We start from the raw sequence: 24,542 nt of genomic DNA, 5'->3' as shown, positions 1-24,542 counted from the left end.
ACATAGGACCACGCTGCCTGGGGAACACAAGGAGAACCTCACAAGCAGGGGGCCTCTTTTGCCCTAGGACTGACGCTGGAGGGCAGCAGGAGCTGCCTCGTGGACAGTGCCCTAGAAAGAGCCCTCGACTGACCAACCGCTGCTTGGTTTGCGGACAGCAGTTCCATGGTGAGTGGACAACATCCTGTTTGGAAAGCCACCAACCTAATGGAAGAAGGTACAAACAAATCAGCTCAGTGGGCTGAACTGCATGCTGTGTGCCCAGCAGTGATGAAAGAATTGAACAGTGGTAAAGCCCCTAGGTTTGCCTTTTTACTGACTCACGGGCAGTGGCCAATGCCCTGGCCATATGGTCAGGCTGGAGAGCAATGGAAACCTGGCCTATTACAGGGCATGGCCCTGTGGGAATCACTGCGGACACTGGAGTGGTGTGAGTAAAGCAGGACACATCACTGCCCGTCAGAAGAACTCCCTTCCAGTCTTGGAAGGTGATTGGCATCAACAAGCAGACAGCCTCGTGCGCTTGCTTGAGGTGCATACCTGGGTCCATAAAATAAGCAGACATGGGGGTGCTGCAGTAGTGCACAGAGGGGCTGAATCTAGACCTGCTCCTTTTGCACACTCTGAGGCACAAGATGCCAAGCAGAATTGCAGAGACGGAGACTGCAGCTGGGCATGCGGCAGAGTCCCTGGTGCAAAGGCCTTGAGCACAGCCAGCAAGTCAGACTGACGCTGGGAGCCCTGGGAGACACAAATGCCTCCTGCCGGGAATACACAGGCTTCAGACTGGGCCTGGCGTACCTGGGAGTAGATGCAAATGCTCCAAAACACAGAGGCTGCCAAAACAATGTATACACACTTTAAGAAAGGAAAAAACTATTAAAATTGTAATACACACCGATTTAACAAAAGATGAACACAAGTCATGTGTATACACTTTTTTTGGCATGCCCAGTATTATTAAAGGATTGGAACACAAAATGCTGTACCAGTTTGCACCACCAAGTTACATTTCTTTGGACCAAGGAACAAACTTTACAGCTCCTCATGTTAAACAGTGGTCCAAAAGCCATCACATCAGATGGACATACCACGTTGCATATCATCCTCAGAGTAATGTTTAATAGAAAACCGGAATGGGCATTTGAAACATTTGCTGTTTAAAATGGAGGAATATAAAGGCATGAGGGGGTTAAGGGAGGGTCCCTACTGGATTCCTCTGCTTTTCTGGGGATTTGGGAAAGAGGGGGTGGGGATAGATGCTGGTAACTATACAATTCTTCCCCACAGCACCTCAACTGTCTTTTTTCCTACCTGACCCACTAGTGCCAGCACCAGGGCTGCAACAGTGGGTGCCGGAAGCAGGAATGATTCCTAAGCAAGAAACTAACTATTCCTTTAAATCTGTCAGAATTGCTAAGAGCCTGATGGGATGGACTGTGCCTCTACCGCATTTGGCGAAGTTGGAGCTGACAGTGAATGCCGTGGTGTTGTCTAGTGGTCAATGCCTACTAGTCCTGCACTACATGAGTGGGAATGGACTGCGGGGGAAGCACTTCTTAGACGAGTACTGCTGCCAGCAATCTAGACCAACACCATGGTGACCCTGATGTCCCTTCCTAGGGGGGAAAAGTTTGGGTAAAGATAATGACAAACGGAGATAAGGAGAAATAATAGCTGAGGGTAAAAGGGATGAACAAGTGGGTTATGCAACAAGGGAAATCCAGCATTTTATTAATACTTCAAGAGAGATTCAGAGCAGGAGAATGATACTATCTCTTAGCATAAGCATATGAGATACCTGCAAAGGGGAGTCGAGTTTGCCACCACAAAATATGCCCCGTTAGAGATACTGGTTATTTTAGGCTGGTTAATTTTAATAGCAGACAAGGGAAAAGCTCTGAAAACCAAGTAGAAATTACCATTTGTAAAAGGATATTTTTACACTTGTAAGAGTCTTTTTCCTTACTGTTCCAGGAAGAAGAGGATACCTAAATCTCTAAAGCTGTTTTCAATGCAGAAAGCCTGCACTTAAATCTGCATAACAACCTCACCTGTGTTTGCTGTGCTTTTCCTGGTGACCCCCCAAACTTCACTCCCTACTCCCAACATCTTTTGTCTTTAGCTGAAAGCGATGGCTTCCATTTTTGCAAGTTAGTCAGTTTTCTCGGGTCTCTCCCATGTATACATGTTATTAAACTTTAACTTTTGTCCTGCTAATCTCTCATGTCAATTTGATTAGACCAGTCAGAAGAACCCACAAGTGCTGACGAAAAATTTCCGTCCCTGACACCTGAAAGGGTGAAGCCATTTACTGTTGAGACCAGGCCTGGTGTTGGAACCAGACAAAATCGAAAGCAAGCTTGCAAGCCTGAGTGGACTTGCCCTAGGAGACACTTTCATACAATCTGATGGACTGGGCAGTTATTACTGAATGGGATTCAAATAATGTTCCAGTATCTTTTGACCTCTATGATGTTATGCTATAAGAGAATGTGACTGAAGGTCAGGGGGAAGACTGTGATATTGTGATTTATAGAAAATATGTATTTGGTCATTCAGATGACCAAAATATTTTTCTCATATACAGAGGGTGCCAAAAAAATGTGTACACATTTTCAGAAAGATAACACTTAAAATTATGCTGATGGCAACCACTTTGAGCACCTCATGTAATTGCAGAAGTCAAAAGTGACTTGTATTCATCATTTGTTATTGGTATATATTATTACAATTTTAATATAGTTGTTTCCTTTCTTAAAATGTGTAGACATTTTCTGGGCACCCTCTATATTTGATTTTGGTCCACAGTTCCTGGCTGATAGCTCCCAAAACCCCTGAAATTTCCTAAGTGTTGAGAGTGATAAAAAATTTTGTTATGTTAATGAGGTGACTTTTGGAAAGCACTTTCTTTAAGGATGGAGCTGGTCACAGGAGGAGACCGTGAAATTGGAAGTTTGGAACTTTCCAGCCTACCGCCTGACATGAGGAGGGGAGAGGAGCTGGAGGTTGATAGACGTGCCAGTGATCAATGATTTAATCACAACAATTAGGTAATGAAGCCTCCATAAAAACCTAAAAGGAAAGGGTTCGGAGAGCTTCGGGGTTGGTGAACACATGGAGGTGCAGGGAGAGTGGTGCCTTGCAGAGGGCATGGAAGCTCCCCACCCTTTCCCCGTACTTTGCCCTGGGCATCTCTCCAATCTGGATGCTCCTGAGTTACTTCCTTTTACAATAAACTAGTGATCTAGTAAACAAAATGTTTCTGAGTTCTGTGAGCTGCTCTTGCAAATTAACTGAACCCAACGAGGGGGGTCTGGGAACCTCTGATTTATAGAAGGGGGAAAAAAACCAAAAAACTCCCCCCTCCCCCACAAAAAAAAAAGCTTCCCCTGCACAGCAAAGGAAACCAAGAGAATGAAAAGGCAACTGACCAAATGGGCGAAAATGTTTGCAAAGCCTGTATATGTTAAGGGATGTGTTTATATATATCCAAAATATAGTAAAAAAAAAACTCATACAACTCAATGGCAATATATGACACTTTTCACTATAATAAACAATCCCCATGAAACAAAAATGCTGAAACATATAAATATGAAAAAACAGTCACAAAAGGAACTAGAAAACCAAGTATTCAATCAAAACCAGAAAGACGTTATGAGAAAAAAAACGAAGCCCATTTGATAACTTTCAAAACCATCCACACCACATGGCCACATGGTAAGTACACTAAGAACTTTCGCATCGCTGTCAGACCAACAAGGGTGTAAACCTGTAGCTCAATTTACATTTATTTAGAAATGACTCTACCATCAAATACGAAAATACTCTACTTCTTCTCATAATGCTGTTTTCTATACTTTATACAAACAAAAACACTGCTCCAAAAATTGTAGATAAAACACAATTCTGATAGCACAGCATTAAAAGAGATATCAAACATGAATGACTTCAAACACTTGCTTCTGTCATGACAGATGCAGTTTCAATCTGGAATGAATTTGGTGTTCTGGGCAGAAATTCTATGGCCATGACTAGAGAGGTGTATCTAGCATATCTGACACCCAGAGCAGACCATTTTTAACACCCCCTCCTCAACTCTTCCAACTGTTATACATTTGAAACGTTCACCTCTAAATTTACTTCTGAGTATATGAATTCTTTTTTACCTATTCACATTCTCTCTCTTTTGAATCTATATACCAGGGGTGCCAAAAAAACGTATACAAGTGGACACTTTGGTCAACGTTGCTCAAGCAGTAGTTCGCTATAATCAGAAGTGTCTTGGATGCTGATGGTAACCACTTTGAGCACCTCTTGTAATTGCAGAAGTCAAACATGACTTGTATCCATCTTTTGTTATCAGTATATATCGAGTATTACAACTTTAATACAGTTTTCCTTTCTTAAAATGTGTATACACTTTTTTGGCACCCTCTGCATCCTTCATCTTCAGTTATGACTTCCAATTTCTTAACCCCTCCTACTTCTTCCAAATTGTCATTGCCCCTCTAAGATTACATACCTCCAAAATCTAGATTACACTTGTCGCCATCTTCAAAACCTTGCCTCAATAACTTTCCACCATTTCCCACTCATAACTCCAAGCCTCAGGAAAAGTTACCGGAAGTGAGAGGAAAAAAAGATAAAATAAAGGTCTGAGTACTACAAATGACCTAGTTATAGGGTACAAAATCGCAGGTAACCTAATCAGCATTATTTCATACATCTTATCAGAATCTTTAGCCACTTGGCCCGGGAGCAGAAAATGCAGGTGATGGGTCATCTGTGCCTGAGATCAATACCATGGGGGTCAACAATTATAGAGTCATGATTTTCCCAATAGTAAATATTTATTCTCCATTTTCAGATCACTTCTGAAATTATAGTTCAAAAAACAGGATCACTAGGAAATTTCCTAGGGAATAAATTAAGTACTAGGGACACAAAGACCAAGATCAGTCTTCACAGAGATAGGCACCCCTCAAGTCTTTCCTTTGCTTCCTATTTCCACAGCCACCCCAGCTATTACAAAGGCTTCCTAACTCTTATTTCTTTTTCCTCTTATTCTATTACTACACATCCTAAAACTAACAATTTTCCTAAAGTAAAGCTCTACATAATTAGAAATGGTTATCTATTATCTATTGCAATAAACTAATGACTAGCCCCGTTTTCAACATCATCCAAATTTCATTTTCATCCCTTTTTCCCATGGCTCCCCTCACTATGCAAAGATCTTCCCACTTAGATCATATATTCGATTTTGAGTCCTGCTCTCTTTTAAACCCTGGAGTACTTTTTTTGTATCTCTCTTGTTGCACTTATTTCACTCTGCTTATGGGACAAACTAAAAAGGTCTAACATAATTGCAACTGGAATACAAATAGGGGAGGCCAAATACAACAGAAACAATGCTTGAAGAGATAATACCTTAAAATTTTCCAAGACATCTCATATCAGACTACAGAAACACCACTAATCCCAAGAAAAATACAGAGAAAACCACACTTTGGCACATCATAATAAAACTGCTAAAAATCCCAGAGGAAAAAATATGCATCGCCTTCAGAGACAAAACAGTAAAACAGACAACTGACATTTAAACAGAAACAATGAAAGCCACAAAAATCACAGAATATAGTCTGACAGACCAGTAGAAGAAGAAAAGTAGGTCAAGAAAATCAGTAATCAAAATAGAACGGAGTAAATGTTTAATAAAAGATAAAGACCCTCAGAGAAGTTAAAAACAAAAAACAAAAAACAACATACTCTTTATAACAAGCAAACTTAGTCTCAAAAGGCACTGAAAAGTTTGCAGAATAATGTTAATAATTAGTTAAAACAGAATTCCAAATACATATATTTAATATATATGATAAATTCTACTTAGTACATACAAAAGCATTAAAAAAAAGGATTGGATACACCCACACAATATTTTAACATTAGCAACCTCTAATTTAGGAGACTGGTTTTAATAATCAAGAAGATTTTAGCAGAGTTAAGTGACCTAATACCAAGAGTGACAACACACTGGGAAAGGCAGATCCACAACAGAAATAGAAAAAATTCATGTATGAACTGTGTAACACAAAGAAAAAAAACTTCAATGTACATAATGTGTAGAACTATATAAGATGGTAAGTATTGATTACTGGATGGTGTAACAGGTTGATAGTCATTAAGTTGAACCATACTGAAATTGATGACGTTCAACTGTTTTGACATATAAATGTGGCAATTCTATATAGCTCAACCTAATATTCTCTTATTTGTGTTTCTGTGCATTTTCACACTTCACAAAATCAAATAAAAAAATGTACGTAAAGAACAAAAACTATCTTATGGACTATCAGGCAAAATGTAAGGAAAAAGAAAATTACCAGAAGATTTTAGAACACGGGGTACAAAGAAAAAAGCCTACAAGTTGCAGGAGGGAATGGAACAGGTTACATCCTGATAAGTAGATAGGACTTTGGACTCCTTCGCTACAACACTACAAAGCAATGACTTCAAAATTCTAAGGAAAAACAATAAAAGCTGGACAAAATAAATGAAACAATTTGCAGGCATTGGAGAGCAACCATTGTAGAGCTAAAATTAGTGAAAGAAGGGTGTGCTCCACATTCACACTGATGAAAGTGCTGAAAGAAGAAAAAATCAACTTTGAATTCTATATCCAGCAAAAATGTCCATAAAAGTATTTTAAACCATGGCACAAAGCCCAAGCAGAAAGTGACAGTATTGCTACATGGAATCAATTTAAAAAATAAAAACTGGCATTTGGGTCTGCAAAGCAACTGGGATTTGGGAACAGGGTAATGGGAGATAAGGAAGCCATAGAGAGGGAGTTCTAAAATTCTGCATAAAAATTCACCTCAGATCTCTGGTTGGTTTCTAATATGTGCAGTTGGAGGGCAAGGCTCCAGAAGGACTAGCAGAGAGCAACAGTTTTGTTCTTCCAGGTAGTTCAATTATTGGCAGAACAAAACTTAGCATTCTTTAGAGGGAGTTATGTGTCATACAACATATCCAGCATAATACAAACAAAAATTACTAGACTTGTTGAAAAAGCAAAAAAACAAAGACACTATCAAGAGGTAGACAGCTCAGAAACAGATGTAGAGATAATCCAAGTATTAGGGTTGGCACACAAAACCTTCAGATTAACTGTAAAGTAGTAGGTAAAGGAATCCAGAGAAAAAAATGGACAATGTGAATGAAAATATAAGAATAGTTCAACAAAAGACCAGAATCTACAAAAAGGAAGAAAATGGATAATCCAGAATTGCAAAATGTAGTACCTGAAATAAAAATCTCATTGTATAGATTTAATAGCAACTGGACAGAAGACAAAAATCATGAATTTGAAGACAGTTAGATAGAAGATACCCAAACTGAAGCACTGGGGGAAGAAATAAAACATAAGAGATATGAGACATGAATAAAAAGTCAAATGCATCATTACCTATAATGATGAAAGAAAAAACAAAAAATGATAATGTATAGTCCCAGAAGAGAATAAACAAAGAATAGGATAAAAATAATATTTGAAGAACACCTGAGAATTTTCCAAATCTGATAAAAGGCACTGACCATAAACCTAAAAAACTCAAAAAAAGTTCACCACACAGAATAAATAGAAAGATACATCATATTCAAATTGCTAAATGCCAGAGAAAAAGATATCTTAAAAAGTGGCCACCACTTCATGGATAGTGTAGATTCCTGACCACTGCGCTGTACACCTGAAGCTGAAGCTAAATAATATTGAATGTCAACTATAATTTAATACATATATAGTCACGGAGTACAGCATAGGGAATAGAGTCAATGGAACTGTAACAGCTAGATACGATGTCAGAGGGGTAATAGATTGGGGAAGGGGGTTATCACTGTGAGGGGTGAAATGTCTATTACATTGTTTTGTATAACTGGAACTAAAAACAAAACAAAACAAAAACAGAAAAAAAAAGAAAAACACAAATGCATATTGTAGGAACACACATATATGGTCAAAACTAAAAAAAAACTTCAGCATACAGAAAAAAAAGTGGCCAGAAGAAATAGATACATTACCTTTAGTGTACAACTATAAAAATGAAGGCTTATTTCTTAATAGAAACCAGTGAAGTGAGAGAAAAGCAGAATGCCATCTTTAAAATATTGAAAGAAAAAAAGAAACCAAAACGAAAACATGCTAGAATTCTATACCCAGGGAAAATATTTTTCAAAATGAAGGCAAAATTAAAAGCACATACAGATAAACAAAAGCTGCAAGAATTCACTGCTATACTATCTACATAGTATTCTTGGATTGTACTGAGGTGGTATAATATTACTTCAAGATGATCAGTAAAGAATATAAACTATAATTCCTAGAGCAACCACTTAAAAAAATAAAAGAGAGGCAGCCAGTTAGCTGAGTTGGTTAGAGCGCAATGCTCTTTAAAAAGGTTGCCGGTTCTATCCCCACATGGGCCACTGTGAGCTGCGCCCTCCACAACTAGATTGAAACAGCTACTTGACTTGGAGCTGATGGGTCCTGGAAAAACACACTAAAATAAAAGTTTAAAAAAAAAATAGCAAGATGACATACTTAAATCCAACTGTGTCTATAATTAAATTACTTACAAAGGAAAATAAAAATCAAAAGAAACTGTCAGGCTTGATTAAAAAAAAACATGATTCAACTAGATGCTGCTTAGAGGAAATACCCTATAAATATAAGAACATAAAAAGGTTGAAACAAAAAGAATGGAAAAAAATATTCCATAAAAACGCTGATCATAAAAAGGCAAGTATGGTTGTATTTATATCAGATAGGGATTATAACCAGAGATAAAGAATGACATTCCAAAATGATAGAAGGGTAAATCCATTAGGAAGATAGAACAAGCATAAATGTGCATACACTCAACAAATGTATGCACTCAATCACATAGCTTCAAATGACATGAGCAAAAACGGACAGAAACTAAGCTAAAGTGAGGACTGGACAAATCCATTCATACTATCTATCAATCAGATATCAAAACAGAATGAAGGCATTTTCAGAAATTCCAAGTCTCAAAAAAAAAAAAAATGTAGGGCTGGCCCGGTGGCTCAGGTGGTTAGAGCTCCGTGATCCTAACACTGAGGTCACCAGTTCACATGAGCCAGTGAGCTGTGCCCTCTACAGCTAAGACTGTGAACAACGGGGCTGCCATAAGCAGTCAGAGGTTGGCATAAGCTGCCGTGGGCTGCCATGAGCTGCCGGGGGCTACCGTGAGCTGCCATGGGCGGCCGGTGTGAGTGGCCGGCAGCCATTGTGAGTGGCCGACTGACGACTGGCAACCGACTGCCTCAGCGGAGGGGGGGGGGGGAAGCGCAAGGCTCCTAATACCAGCATGGGCCAGGGAGCTGTGTCCTACACAACTAGACTGAGAAAAACAATGGCTTGAACAGGAGTGAGGGGAGGAGGATGTATTTCTCACATACCTTTTCTCAAGAAGTTACTGAACAACGTGCTCCAATAAAACGATAGTAATCCAAAATGACAAAGACATGGGAAGGGGTAAACAAAAGATCAATCTGAGAGCTGAAGAAAATCTTAGGAAGGGTTTGAAGGAGATGCAGGATGGCAGTGATTCTCTACTGATACCAAACTGCTTGATGTACAGGCTGGAATTGCATGATTCAAAAGTAGGCATTTTGAGAGCTGTTCTCAATAAGATGACTACAACTATTGTGTCACCTTTTAAACTTGAGGGCATAATGCTTGGGTAAGCCTGACCCAGATTCTTCTCTGTACTTGGTTTGGTTTATCTTAAGCATGTGCTGATGGTCTCTCTCTGTCCCCTCCACATCAGGCTGCCCTGGATCAGATGAGGACACTCATTTCAACTCACAGAAGTGTTCCACTTTGATCTACTCCTGAGAGTTGGCAGTTGACTAGTGAGCTAAGAAGCAGAGACTGGAGAGCAGCCCACTCACTCTATATTCCTGCCAGACATTCAGTACCCGATCCACACTTTGACCCTGCCAGATGGCCCAAACTTATGTTTTCCTGTGTTTCTTACAACTTTGCCAATGACTTCTATCAGACAATGACTTCTCCAAATAGGATTTTTTTAAACCCTCAGAAAAGCTGAAGCCACATTATGACCCAGAGACTCTATTCAGCTCATCTCCTAGAAGCTGTTGTCTAACACTGACAAAATTTCTAGACACTGGATTTGTGTTTGCTTGATAATTTTTGCTATGTTTCTTGCTCCCCAGTTAAGACTGTATCAGCACCAGGAATGCATGCATAGTTTCGCCTCTCTTTAGCAAACAGCGGCTAATGTAACTTGAAAAAAACAATGACAAAAACCCTGAGTCTTGATAAAGGGAACATGGGTGCAAGAAAGGACATCTTTCAGATTTGTCATGTCTGGAAGAAAAAAAAGCCAAATACAAATTGAGTTTTATATTAGAGATACATACAGAAGTGTTAAAATCTTTAAGAAATATTAAGGGAATGATTAACAAAAATACAAAAATTGTGGCTACCTACTAGGAGTATTCAATCAGAGAATGTATCATAAAGAACAGATAATGGACAATGGGACTTATGGTCAAGTGGAGCAGGTAAACTCTGCACTTGCCTCCTCTCACAACCACACCAAGATTACAACTAAATTATAGAACCATCATTGAGAACCACCTGAAGACTAGCTGAATAGAATTCCTATAAATAAGGACATAAAAAAGAAGCCATGTGCAGACTGGTAGGATGGGCGGAGATGTGGAACAGACAGATCCCACATCCATGGTGTGGTGAATAAGAATCAGGTGGGATATCTTGGCCACTGAGGTCTCCCCTGAGGACTGAGGGGTCCCAGTCCCAGACTCGGCTCCTCAACCCAGGGTATCAGTGGCAGGAAGAGGAGTCCCCATAACATCTGGCTGTGAAAACTGGCAGGGATTGCATCTGAGAAAGACAAAAGGCTGCTAGAGACCAAAGCACTGTGGGTCTTAAAGGACCTGTGCACAGACTCAACTGCTCACAAACTCACTCAATCTAAGCTCCAGTGTGGGGGTAATAGCTCAGAAAATGACATACAGGAAGGTATTAAATGGACAAAATTCAGGACAAGGACTGGAAGGGCTGGGATCGGGGCAACTTCTTTGGGGACAGAGATGCTGGTAGGCACCACTGTTCCTCTGTTGAACTCCCTCCCACCCAGCCAGATCAAAGCAGGCAGGTGCCAAATCTGTACTCTCCATTAATCTGTCTAACACCATACACCCCACCGTGATGATTCCTTGAGACCCTGCCCCACCCAACAGGCCCCAGCAGCCCTAGCCTCTTCCAGCAGCTCCTCCACACAAGCAGCTTGTTTGGGCTTACACTATGAACTTTCCCAAAATCTCTCAAAGGTCCAAAAACACCAAATAAGCAGTGGCTGGCCTCAGCATGCCTTGTAGCTCTTGATAAGTGGCCCCATGTCCAGCACAAGTGGTGATTGGTTCTAACTTGCATTGTAACTCCCATCAGCTGATCACAAGCCTGGCATAAGTGGCAGCCAGTCTTGGCCTGGAATATAGCTTCAATTAAGCAACTATAAGCCTAGCACATGTGGCGGTTGGCTTCAGCTCACATCATGGTGCCCACCAAAGAGTCCCAAGCCCAGCATAAGTGGCAGCCAGCCTCGGTTCACACTGTAGTCTCTCCCAAGTGCCTCTAAGCCCAGAACAAGCAGCAATCAACTGTAGATCACTTTGTAGCTCCTACCAAGAAGTCCCACGCTTGGCACAAGTAGCAGCTAACGTGGCCTGCACTGGAGACCCTCACAAGAGGTTCCAGAACCATTACACCTGGTGGCTAGCTTCATCTGAGCACCACAGCACCACCCAACCAGTTCTATAAAAGACACATCTGAAGGGTGGGTTTGGCTGGGTGACTTCTGCTCTGTGGGGTCAGCACGCACACAACAGCTTATCTGTTGTAGTCACGGCCAGCCCTCACAGCCAGTGAGCCTGGGGATCAACGCCACCTACTGATGTACCAATAACCATTGAGGCTCAACTACAGCAGGAGGGCACACACGACTCAAACAGGGTACAATCCTGGAGCACCTGACTCAGGTGACCAAAAAAACTGCGCCAGTGAGCCCCAAAGGACACCTTCTACACAAGACCACTCTATCAAGACAAGGACACGTTGCAGATCTACCTAATATATTGAAACAAACACAGGGCATCAGCAAAAATGAGGAGACAAAGACACATGTCCCAAATGAAAGAATGGAACAAAACTCCAAGTAAACAAAATGGAAACAAGCAATCTAACAGATACAGAATTCAAAACGCTAGTTATAAAGAACTTAGGAGATAAAATAGATTAACTCAGTGAGAACTTCAAAAGAGAAAGAAAGAACATAAAAAAGAAGACAGCAGAAAAAAAATCAGTCAGAAATAAAGGATACAATAACTGAAATGAAGAATACATTAGATGTATTCAACATGGAATCAACAGCAAATTAGAAGCAGCAGAAGCTCTTGGAAGACATGGTAGGGAAAACACACAATCATAACAGCATAAAGAAAAACGATTTTTAAAAAAAGAGGATAATTTAAGGGACCTCTGGGACAACATCAAGCGTACTAACATTTGCATCACAGGGGTACCATCAGGAGAAAAGAGAGAGCAGGGAATAGAAAACCTATTTGAAGAAATAATGACAGAAAACTTCCCTAACCTGAAGAAGGAAATAGACATGCAAGTCCAGGAGATGCAGAGAGTCCCAAACAAGATGAATCCACAGAGACACACACCAAGGCACACCATAATTAAAATGCCACAGGTTAAAGACAAAGAGAGAATCTTAAAAGCAGCAAGAGAAAAGCAATTAGTTTACCTACAAGGGAGCTCCCATAAGAATGTTAGCTGATTTCTCAACAGAAACTTTGCAGGCCAGAAAGGGATTGGCAAGAAATATTCAGAGTGATAAAAAGCAAGGACCCATAACCAATATTACTGGATGCAGCAAAACTATCATTTAGAATCGAAGGAGAGATAAAGAGCTTCCCAGACAAGAAAAAGCTAAAGGAATTCATCATGATCAAAGTGGTATTACAAGAAATGTTAGAGGGACTTCTTTAAGAAGATAAAAAGTATGAATAAAACGTAGGAAAGAAAAAAGTTCTCACTATCAAAGGCAAATACTTAGTAAAAGCAGTGGATCAACCAACTATAAAGCCGGTACAACTTTTAAAAAGCAACTTAGGAAAATCATCTGTAATTACAATAATAAATTAAGGAATACACACAATCATACACACACAAAAAAAAAAGAGGAGAAAAATAATGACAAAACAAAAGGTGAGTAAAAATTGTAGTGATTTTAGAATGTGTTTGAATTTGCACGACCATCAACTTAAAATAAACTGATAAAAACATAACTTGGTATATATGAAGTACACGATAACCACAAACCAAAAATCTAGAAGAGATATACAAGAAATAAAAAGAAACCCAAACATAACACTACAGAAAATCAACATACGACAGAGCAAGAGAATAAGAAATGAACAAAGAACTACAAATACAATCAGAAAACAAACAATAAATACATAAATAAATAACTACATACTTATTAATAATTACTTTAAATGTAAATGGACCAAATGTTCCAATCAAAAGACACAGAGTACCTGAATGGATTAAAAAAAACAACAAAAATGCAAGAGCTGTACATATGCTGCCTATAAGAGACCCACTTTAGATACAAAGACACACACAGATTGAAGAAGAATGGAAAAAGATATTTCATGCAAAAAAAAAGTTGGGGTAGCAATACTTGTATCAGACAAAATAGACTTAAAAAAAAATCTGTAACAAAACACAAAGAATGACATTTCACAATGATACAGGGATCAATCTAACAAAAGATTATAACTCTTGAAAAATTTCCACATCCAACATAGGAGCAACTAAGTATATAAAGCAAATATTGACAGACATGAAGCGAAATACTGATGATAAAACAGTAATAGTAGTAGAGTGCTTTAACACTCCATTGACAACAATGGATAAATCATCCAGACAGAAAATCAACAAGAAAACAGTGGTCTTAAATGACTCATCAGAACAGATGGACTTAACTGATATTTTTAGGACATTTCACCCAAAAGCAGTAGAATATACATTCTTTTCAAATGCACCTGGGACATTTTCCAGGATGAACCACATGATAGGCGACAAAACAAATCTCAATAAATTTAAGAAGACTGAAGTATATCAGGCATCTTCTCTGATCACACTGGTATAAATTAGAAATAAAGTTCAAGAAGAAAACTAAAAAACACAAACAGGTGGAGGTTAAATATCATGCTACTAAACAACAAATGGGTTAACAATGAGATCAAGGAAGAAATCAAGATATCTTGACATAAATGAAAATGAAAACACAATGACCCTTGGGGTGGCCGGTGAGCATGGTGCTGGTGGCACTAAGGTTGCCGGTTCGATCCCCGCATGGGTGACTGTGAGCTGCACCCCCCCTAAAAAAATAAATAAATAAATAAAACACAATGATCCAAAATCGGGGACACAGCCAAAGTAATTCAAAGAGGGAAATTCACAGTAACAGGGGACTACTTCAAAAAACAAGAAAAACCTCAAATAATCTAACTTTACACCTAAAAGAACTAGAAAAAGATGACAAAACAAAGCCCAAAGTGGGTAAAAGGAAGGAAATAATAAATATTAGAGCAGAAATTAGTGAAACAGAGTCTGAAAAAAAAAAAAAGAAAAAGAAAAGATAGCAGAAACCAAGAGCTGGTTCTTTGAAAAGGTAAACAAAATTGATAACCCTTTAACCAGACTCATCGAGAAAAAAGAGGGCCCAAATAAACAGAATCAGAAATGAGAAGTGACAACCAACACCAGAGAAATATATAGGATTATAAGAAAATACTACAGTTATATGCCAACAAACTGGAAAATCTGGAAGAAATGGATAAATTCCTAGAAACACAAACATCCAAGAATGAATCAGGAAGAAACAAAAAATCTGAACAAATCAATTCTTACTAACAAAATTGAATCAGTAATTCAAAAATTGAAGAAGATGGAAGGCTCCCAAACTCATTTTATGAGGCCAGCATTATTCTGAGACCAAAACCAGACAAAGACACTACAAAAAGAGAATTATAGGCTAATATCCTCTGATGAAGACAGATGCAAAAATCCTCAACAAAATATTAGCAAACTAAATTCAGTAATACATTAAAAAGATGATACACCATTATCAAGTGAGATTTATTCCTGTGATGAAAGGTTGATCCAATATCCGCAAATGAATTAACGTGATACACCACATAAACAAAATGAAGGATAAAAATCCTACAATCATATCAATACATACAGAAAAAGCATTTGACAAAATCCAGCATCCACTTATAAAAATTCTCAGTAAAGTGGGAGACATTCCTCAATGTAATAAAGGCCACACATGACAAACCCCCAGCTAACATCACATTCAATGGTGAAAAGCTGAAAGTTTTTCCTTTATGATGAGGAATAAGACAAGAATGTCCACTTTCACCACTTTTAGTCAACATAGTATTGGAGGTCCTGGCCAAGCAATCAGAGAAATAAAAAGAAATAAAAAGGAATCCAAATTGGAAAAGGACAAGTAAAATTGTTATTATTTGCAGATGACATGATACTACATTTAGAAAATCTTATATAAAGATTCCACCAAACAACTACTAGAATAAATGAATTCAGTAAAGTAGCAGGATACAAAATTAATATTCAGAAATAGGTTGCATTTTTATACACCAATAATGAACTACAAGAAAGACAAATTTAAAAAACAATCCCATTTATAACTGCATAAAAAAGAATAAAATACCTAGGAATAAATTTAACCCAGGAGGTAAAAGACTTGTACTTGGAAAACTGTTAAGACATTGAAGAAAGAAACTGAAGAAGATACAAATAAATGAAAGGCTATATACCTTGTTCATGAATAGGAACAATTAATACCATTAAAATGTTCATACTTCCCAAAGCAATTTATAGATTTAATGCAATACCTAATCAAAATACCAAAGGCATTTTTCACAGAACTGGAACAAATAATCCTAAAATTTATATGGAACCACAAAAGACCCCAAATAACTCAAGCAACACTGAGAAAGAACAAAGTTGGAGGTTATCACGTTACATGGTATCAAAATATACTTCAAGGCTATAGTAATCAAAACAGCATGGTACTAGCATAAAAACAGACACATACATCAACAGAACAGAGAGCCTAGAAATAAACCAATGCCTATATGGTCAACTAACCTATGACAAAGGAATCAAGAATATACAATGGGGTAATTAAAGTCTCGCCGATAAATGGTGTGGGAAAACTGGATACAAAAAAAAGAAAAGAAAAAAGAAAAAAAAGAAAAGAAAAGAAAAGAAAGAAAGAAAGAAAGAAACTAGACCACTTTCTTACACCATATACAAAAGTAAACTCAAAATGGATTAAAGACTTAAATAAACGTAAGACTTGAAACCACAAAAATACTAGAAGAAAACATCGGCAGTAAACTCTGATAACACTCTTAGCAATAATTATTTGGATATATCTCCCTGGGCAAGGGAAACAAAAGAAAAAATAAACAAATGGGACAATATCAAACTAAAAAGTTTTGCACAACGAAGGAAACCATCAACAAAATGAAAAAACCTAGTGGAAGGGGGAAGATAATCGCCAATGATATATCTGATGAGGGGTCAGTATCCAAAATATATAAGGAACTCATACAAGTTAACACCAAAAAACCCCAAACAATCCAATTGAAAAATGGGCAGAGGACCTGAATAGACATTTTTCCAAAGAGGACATACAGATGGCCAATAGACATATGAAAAGGTGCTCAACATCACTAATCATCACAGAAATGCAAATTAAAACCACAGTGAGATATCATTTCAAACCTGTCAGAATGACTATTACCAAAAAAACAACAAACAACAAGTGTTGGTGAGGATGTGGGGAAAAGGGAACCCTCACGCAGTGACGGTGGGACAGTAAATTGGTGCAACCAGTATGTAAATAGTATGGAGGTTCCTCAAAAAAAGTAAAAATAAAACTAACATATAACCCAGTAATTCCACTTCTGGGTATTTATCCAAAGAAATCCAAAACATTAATTCAAAAAGATATATGTACGCCTATGTTCTTTGCAGCATTATTTACCATAGCCATGGTATAGAAGCCACCTAAGTATCCATCCACAGATGAATGGATAAAGAAGACATGGTATGTATACACAATGAAATATTACTCAGATATAAAAAACAATGATATAGCATCATTTGCGACATGGACGGACCTACGTGAAATAAGTCAGACAGAGAAAGACAAATACCATATGATCTCACTTGTATGTGGAATCTAAAAAACAAAATAAAACAAAAGAAACGAACAAACAAAAGAGAAACAAACTCAGAGATACAGAGAACAAATTGATGGGGTAATGGGTGGAAAAGGAGAAAGGGATTAAGAAGTACAAATTCCCAGTTATAAAAATAGTCACAGAGATGTAAAGTACAACATAAGGACTATAGTCAATGATACTATAGTAACTACATATGGTTTCAGATGGGTACTAGACTTATCAGGGTATCATTCTGTGAGGTATATAAATGTCTAATCATTCTGTTGTACACTGAAACTAATATTGTGTATCAACTGTAATTGAAAAATGTTTAAAAAGACACCCAAATAAATAAGTAAAAGAACAAATAATGTTCTATTTCTTAGCCTGGGTTAAGTACATGGGTGCACATTTTATTATTATTCTTTAATGTATACGTGTTATATACACTGTTGTAACATATATAATGAGTTTTATAATACTGTTTGTGTTACATTACACGATAAAAAATTAGCAAAAAATTAGGAAACTCTATGCTCTGGTATAGAAAGACTTTAAAGATATGTTATTGAGTGATAAAAATATACATAATCAAGAAAATAAAAAGACAAACCACAGATGGAAAAAATCTTTGCAAAACATATAGCTTATAAAGAACTATTATACACACACACACACAAATACACACACACACACACACATATATAAAGAACTCTTAAAACTCAAGAATAAGAAAAACAATGACCCTGATTTAAAAATGGGCCAGAAATCTTAAGACACCTCACCAAATAAAATATACGGGTAGCAAATAAACATGAAAATATGCTCCACATCATGTCATCAGGGAATTGTAAATTACAACAACGAGATACTGCTACACACCTATTAGAATGGCCAAAATCCATAACACTGACAACATCAAATGCTGGCAAGGATGTGGAGCAACAGGAACTCTCGTTGATGATGGGAATGCAAAATGGTACAGCCACTCTGGAAGACAGTTTTTCAGTTTCTTATAGAACTAAACATACTCTTGACAGATGATCTAGCAATTACACGCCTTAGTATTTACCCAAATGAGTAACTAATTTTATGCCATATAAAACCTTGCATACGATGTTTATATGAAAGTTTATTCATAATTGCCAAAACTTGGAAGCAACCAAGATGCCCTTCAATAGGTGAATGCATAAATGGTGGTACATCCATATAACGGAATATCACTCAGTACTAAAGAAATGAGTTATCAAGCATGAAAAGACACGGAGAAACCTTAAATGCATATTTGTCAGTGAAAAAAATCAATCTGAAAAGATTACATATTGTATGATTCCAACTATATGACTGACATTCTGGGAAAGCATAACTATGGAGACAGTAAAAAGATCTGGGGATGCCAGGGGCTCAGGGAGAGGAAGGGATGATGAATGAATAGAGCACAGGGAACTTTTAGGGCAGTGAAACTATTCTGTGTGGTATTATAATAGTGAATACATTCATTATATGTTTGTCAAAACCCATAGGATGTATAAAACCAAGAGTGAATTGTAATGTAATCTATGGACTTTAATTAAAGTGTCAATATTGGCTCGTCAATTGTAACAGGTATATCACATTAATGTAAGATGTTAATAATAGGAGAAAGTGTGTGTGTAGAGGGAGTATATGGGAACTGTCAGTAATTTCCACTCAAATTTTCTGTAACTCAAACTGCTCTAAAGAACAAAGTCTATTAAGTAAAAACAAAACACATTTAAACTGAACAGTATGATTAATATACTATCTTATATTTGTACTTTGTAAATACGTGCAAATAAACTCTGGGAAGGTACTTAAGAAAGTAGTAACAATGAGGAGGTTAGGGTAGAATTTAAATACACACCCAGATATTTACTGAGTTCCCTGGTATCATGCTAATCTGATTAGAAAAACAAACTACACATAATAAAATCCTGCAACCGCACTGAAGAATGCCATATGAAATAACCACAGACAAATTGATAACCCTTTAAATTTGGGTTGTTTCTGGAGATGCTGTCAAAGCCACCATCTAAATGAAGGTCCATAAAATTAATTCAGACCTAATGCTAGAGAATCAAGAAAATAGTACTCATAATCAATGAAGACACTTAATTAACTTGATTTGCTTGTCAGCTGCTAGTATTGACCAGTTATTCTTACTATGTTTTCCTTGAGTTTCAGTCATCTGTGCTTTTCTGTTTCATTTTCTGGATCATTATAAACTTCTTCATATGTACTGAAAAACAAAATTGGGAATAAACAAACAACTCACCTGGGAGTTGTTCATTTTCTGCAGCTTTTGGGTAAAGGCACAGAACTATGAAGGCAGACCTGAAATAAAGCAAAAAGGAATATATTGTTATTAAAGATCTGACCTGTCTCAGAACTCCTGGAGTGACCTGTTTAGAAATTCCTCTACATCACCTGGGAAAACACCAACTCCTGGGGTAGTCACTTTGCCTCTTCACAAGGGGCAGAAAGGTTCATCCTGGCAGCACTCACCTTTAATCAAACATTATGAAACATTTGAAAAGGCAGGAGTAAGACCACCCACTATCAAAAGAAAAAATAATCAAGTGATCAAATTAACAGAATTTAAAATAACGATGATTTATATTTTAAAGGTTTTAATGGAAAAAGTGGACAACATGAATGAATAGGAAATTTCAAAAGAAAGCGAAATTGCAAGAAAAAATCAACCAGAAATGCTAAGAAAGAAAAGCACAGTAACTGAGTTGAAAGAATACTTTCAACTGGTTCATTATTAGACTCAACAGAGCTGAGGAAAGTTTTAGGAAATCTGAAGATAAAAGAAATTACCCAAATTGTAATACAAAGAGAAAGTGAAAGAAAGAAAAAAAAAGGACAAACTATCCAGGGGCTGTGGCACAATATCAAATGACCTAATAAACAGGCCAATGGAATCCCAAAAGGAGAAAAAAAGGATGGGACAGAAGTATTTGAAGACGTAATGGCCAAGAATTTTCCAGAAATAATGAATGACATCAAACCACAGATCCAAGAAGGTCAGGTAATTTATCCAAACAGGCTAAACACCAAAAAAACAAAATGAAAGAAAACAAAGACACACGTGGATATATCATATTCAAACCACTGAAAATCAAAGTTCAAGTCTTGAAAGCAGCCAGGTAAAAACAGACACATTATATACAGAGGAACCAAGATAAACAACACAGCCAATTTCTCAACAGAAAATATGCAAGACAGAAAACAATGTACTGACATGTTTAAAGTGCTTTAAAAAAGCAAAAGAAACTATCAACCCAGAATTCTATACCCAGCAAATATATCTCTCAAAATGAAAGTGAAATAAAAACCTTTACAAATATTTAAACAAAAATAGAATTCACTACTTTAGACCTGTAAAAAATATTTATGGAAGTTCTTCAGATAGAAGGCATATGATACCAGATAGAAACCTAGATATACACAAAGAAATAAAGATCTCTGGGATGATTAAAATGAAGATAAACAATAGCACAAAAAGTGAGATGATGAAATTGGGAGTACACTATTTTAAGGATCTTACTTTACACAGTATAATGTTATTTAAAGGTGCACTGTGATTAATTCAATATGTTAATCATAAACTCTAGAGAAACCACAGAAAAAAAATGTTTTTAAAAGAAGTACAAATAGGGCGGCTAGATGGCTCAGTTGGTTAGAGCACAGCTCTGAACAACAGGGTTGCTGGTTTGATTTCCACATGGGCCAGTGAGCTGCGCCCTCCACAACTAGGTTGAAGAACAACTACTTGGGGCTGATGGGCCCTGGAGAAAAACACTGTCCTCCAATAGTCCCCAATAAAATTTATCTTAAAAAATTTAAAAAGATAATAAAAGAAATATAAATGACAAGCCAATAATAAGGAAAAAATGGAATCATAAAACGTACCCACAAAATCCAAAAGTAGTCAGCCAAAGAGGAAAATAGGAACAAAGACCAGATAGGACAAGCAGAAAAAAAACTAGCAAGATGATAGATTTTAATCCAGCCATATCAACACTTGGTATAAACACACCAATTAAATGATAGAGGTTGTCAAATTGAATAAAAAAGCAATACCAAACTATGTGCTCTATATTAGCAATCTGTTTTACGTATAAAAACATAGCTAGGTCAAAAGTAAAAGGATGAAAAAGATATACCTTGCAAACACTAATCAAAAGAAAGCTGGAGTGATTATATTAATATCAGAAAAAGTAGACTTCAGAAGGAAGATTACCGGGGATAGTGGTAGTACATAATAATGCATGTGTCAAATCAGCAAGAAGACATTAAAAATCCTAGATGTACAGGCACCTAACAAAAGAAATTCAAAATACAAGAAGCAACGATTGATAGAAAAAGAAAAAAATAGATAAATCCACAATTATAGTCGGAGACTTCAATACCCTTTTTCTCAGCAAGTGACAAAACACATAGAAAACCATCAAGGATACAGAAGTGAACCACAGTTATCAACTACCATGACCCATTTACGATTTATACAAGACTCCACCACCAACAGCACAATAGTTATTAAGGTACATATAATAAATCATATTATTGACCATTAAACAAACCTCAACAAGTTTTAAAGAATTGAAATTTGAGAGTAAATTCTTTAAAAAACAAAATTAAACAGAATTCAACTAAAAATCAGTAACAGAAAGAGATCTAGAAAATCCCCAAATATAAGGAAATTAAACAGACTTCTACATAACCAATGGGTAAAAAAGGAAGTCACGAGGGAAGTTTAAAAAAAACATAGGATTTAATGGGAATAAAAACAGAACATATAAAAATTTGAGGAATTTAGCTACAACAGTAGAGGGACAGTTACAGCATTAAACAATTTCTATAAGAAAAGAAGAAAGGTTTCAATGACCTCAGCTTCCATCTTAAGCAGCTGTTAAAAAAAAAAAAGTACATTAAACCCAAAGCAAGCATAAGGAAGAAAATAATAAAGATAAGAGCAGAAATCAATGAAACTGAAAACAGAAAAACAGAGAAATTCAATGAAACCAAAAGCTAGTTATTTGAAAAGATTAATAATATTGATAAACCTCTAGCCAAAGTGGCCAAGGGAAAAAAAGAGAACACAAATTACAAATATCAAGAATGATCGAGGAGACATTACTACAGATGCTACAGACATGAAAGAGAGTTATTCTTTAACAATAAACATAGATAACCACTAGCTACATTAAGGAAAAAAGGTCAAATCTCAAATATACAAAATTTTAAAAGTGGGAAATATCAACAAATACAAGAGAAAAAAGATGATATAATGCAAAAACATTCCTTCTTCAATAGCAATAAAAAACTACGTAAGAATAAAGTTACATAAGGAAAATGCAATTCTTTTATAAAGATTATAAAATACTACTGTGGGGGGGCAAAACAAGAGGACTTTAACAAATGGGAAGACCTACAGTAAGACCTAATATTCCTCCTAACTTAATGTAACCATTAATGGAATCAAAATAAAAGTATAAGAAAGTTTTTAAAAAATGTGATTCTAAAGTGGGAATCATAAGAAAACTTGTATAATCTCAAAGTGGTGAAGGCTTTTGGGTGCCATAATAGGGAAGAGCAGTAAATTAAACTAGAAAAATTCAAAACGCCTGCATGCCAAAAACTACCACTATGCAAAGTCAAAAGGTAAATAAAAAACGATTTACCATTCATATAACATCAAGTACCAGCTGGCTGTGTGACCCTGGGCAAAGCACTCCACCTTTCTGAACCTCCATTTTTCTGCTGAAACTGAGATAGGTACTAGTGAAGTCCCAGGGTGGGTGTGTGGATTAGGTGAATACTTAACTGAAACGATTCTTGCAAAGAGGTCAGAGATCTTATTCGGCACGTCATCGTGTGCATCAGGAAACTTGTTGGAGCTTTCAAGTCTCCCTCCACCCCGTGAGGCCGGGGGGCACAGCACGCGGCATCCGGACGCTGCAAGGTGTGTCCGGCCCCGCCCCCGGCCTCGCCCAGTACTCGCGGGGCCTAGTCACGCGCGCGCTCCTCCGCACTTCCGGACTCTCTCCGGGCCGGCCCGACCCTCGCCGCGGGTCCGAGGCGCTTCTCCGGACAAAGGGAGGAAGGCGATACTCGTAGCAGCCCTACCCCTCCGCTGTTCCCGCCCCCGCACGTCCGGTCAGACAAGCCCCGTCAACCCCACGCTGAGGAGAGCGACAGGCGGTCCCCCGACGCCATCCCGAGGGTCACCGCCGTCAGCGAGTCACCGAAGTTTGGGCTCCCACCCCGCGCAGGCACGAGCCACCCCTCATCTACTTCCCCTTGGCCCCCAAACCCCCCAGAGCTGCCAGGCTGCCCCCCCTCATACCTGGAAGGACACAGTCGCCACTCGTGGCTCAGTGCCAGGCTGGGTCAGCACGCGGGGAGGCGAAGACGCGCGGAAACCGGGGCCCGGTCACCCACTCGCGGCTAGAGGTGGGGGAAGGGCGGCCTCCAGCGCGCTGGCAGCCGTGCACATGCGCAGATAAAAGGACTGCTCGCCGTCCCAGGGTCCTCCGAGGAGTGGTCCATTAGTTTTCGGGACTACATTTCCCATAAGCTTACGGGGCCGGGCCACCGAGCCGTAGGGACTCTCGGGAAAGTCTTCGTCTTGTTGAGACGGTTGGATGAGCTCTGACCAAGATAATCCTTTGGTTATGAGGGATCCGGTTGTGAGTTACAACCACTATCTCCCCCAATACAAAAAACTGCCTTTTAAAGATTGCACAGGTAATCTATGATACTTGTATTTGTAATAGAATATATGTATAAAAGAAAGCAAGTACCCATGATCTCACTTTTCAAAAATAACTGTTAAGTTCACACCTTTCTTATTTTTAAACAAATAAAATTGGCCTTAAAGATATCACGTACTGCAACTAGCTTTATTTTTATTTATTTATTTATTTTTAGAGCAGTTGTAGGTTCATAGCAAAATTTGAGGAGAAAGTATAGAAAGTTCCCGTATATCATCGGCCCCCACACAGGTATAGCCTCCTCCACTATCACCATCCCCTACCAGAGTGGAACGTTTGCTATCATCAAATGTATACTGACACATCACCCAATGTCCTTAATTT

General features: G+C 37.9%; 1 protein-coding gene across 5 annotated transcripts in view; it reads right to left on the bottom strand.

The window, feature by feature from the left end:
* Positions 1-24,260, bottom strand: part of ZFP1 (ZFP1 zinc finger protein) — a 35,170-nt gene extending 10,910 nt beyond the window's left edge. For 2 of the 5 annotated variants that reach the window (XM_033128897.1, XM_033128899.1), the window contains exons 1-2: positions 23,792-24,260; positions 19,712-19,770 (exon numbers count right to left, since the gene is read on the bottom strand). Coding sequence is in view for 3 of the 5 variants with exons in the window: in XM_033128899.1 (XP_032984790.1) it covers positions 19,712-19,726 (15 nt within the window). In the remaining 2 variants the exon portion in view is untranslated. Of the gene's footprint in view, positions 1-18,300; positions 18,358-19,711; positions 19,771-19,863; positions 19,993-23,269; positions 23,527-23,791 lie in introns of those variants that run through there. The other 3 variants (XM_033128898.1, XM_033128900.1, XM_033128901.1) reach the window with 3 other exon arrangements.
* Between the last annotated feature and the right edge of the window lie 282 nt (positions 24,261-24,542).

This window comes from Rhinolophus ferrumequinum, chromosome 15, assembly GCF_004115265.2.
Source record: "Rhinolophus ferrumequinum isolate MPI-CBG mRhiFer1 chromosome 15, mRhiFer1_v1.p, whole genome shotgun sequence".
In the NCBI taxonomy this organism is placed as follows: domain Eukaryota; kingdom Metazoa; phylum Chordata; class Mammalia; order Chiroptera; family Rhinolophidae; genus Rhinolophus; species Rhinolophus ferrumequinum.
The sequence above is the reverse complement of the archived record's forward strand: the minus strand, read 5'-3'. Positions and strand labels throughout refer to the sequence as shown.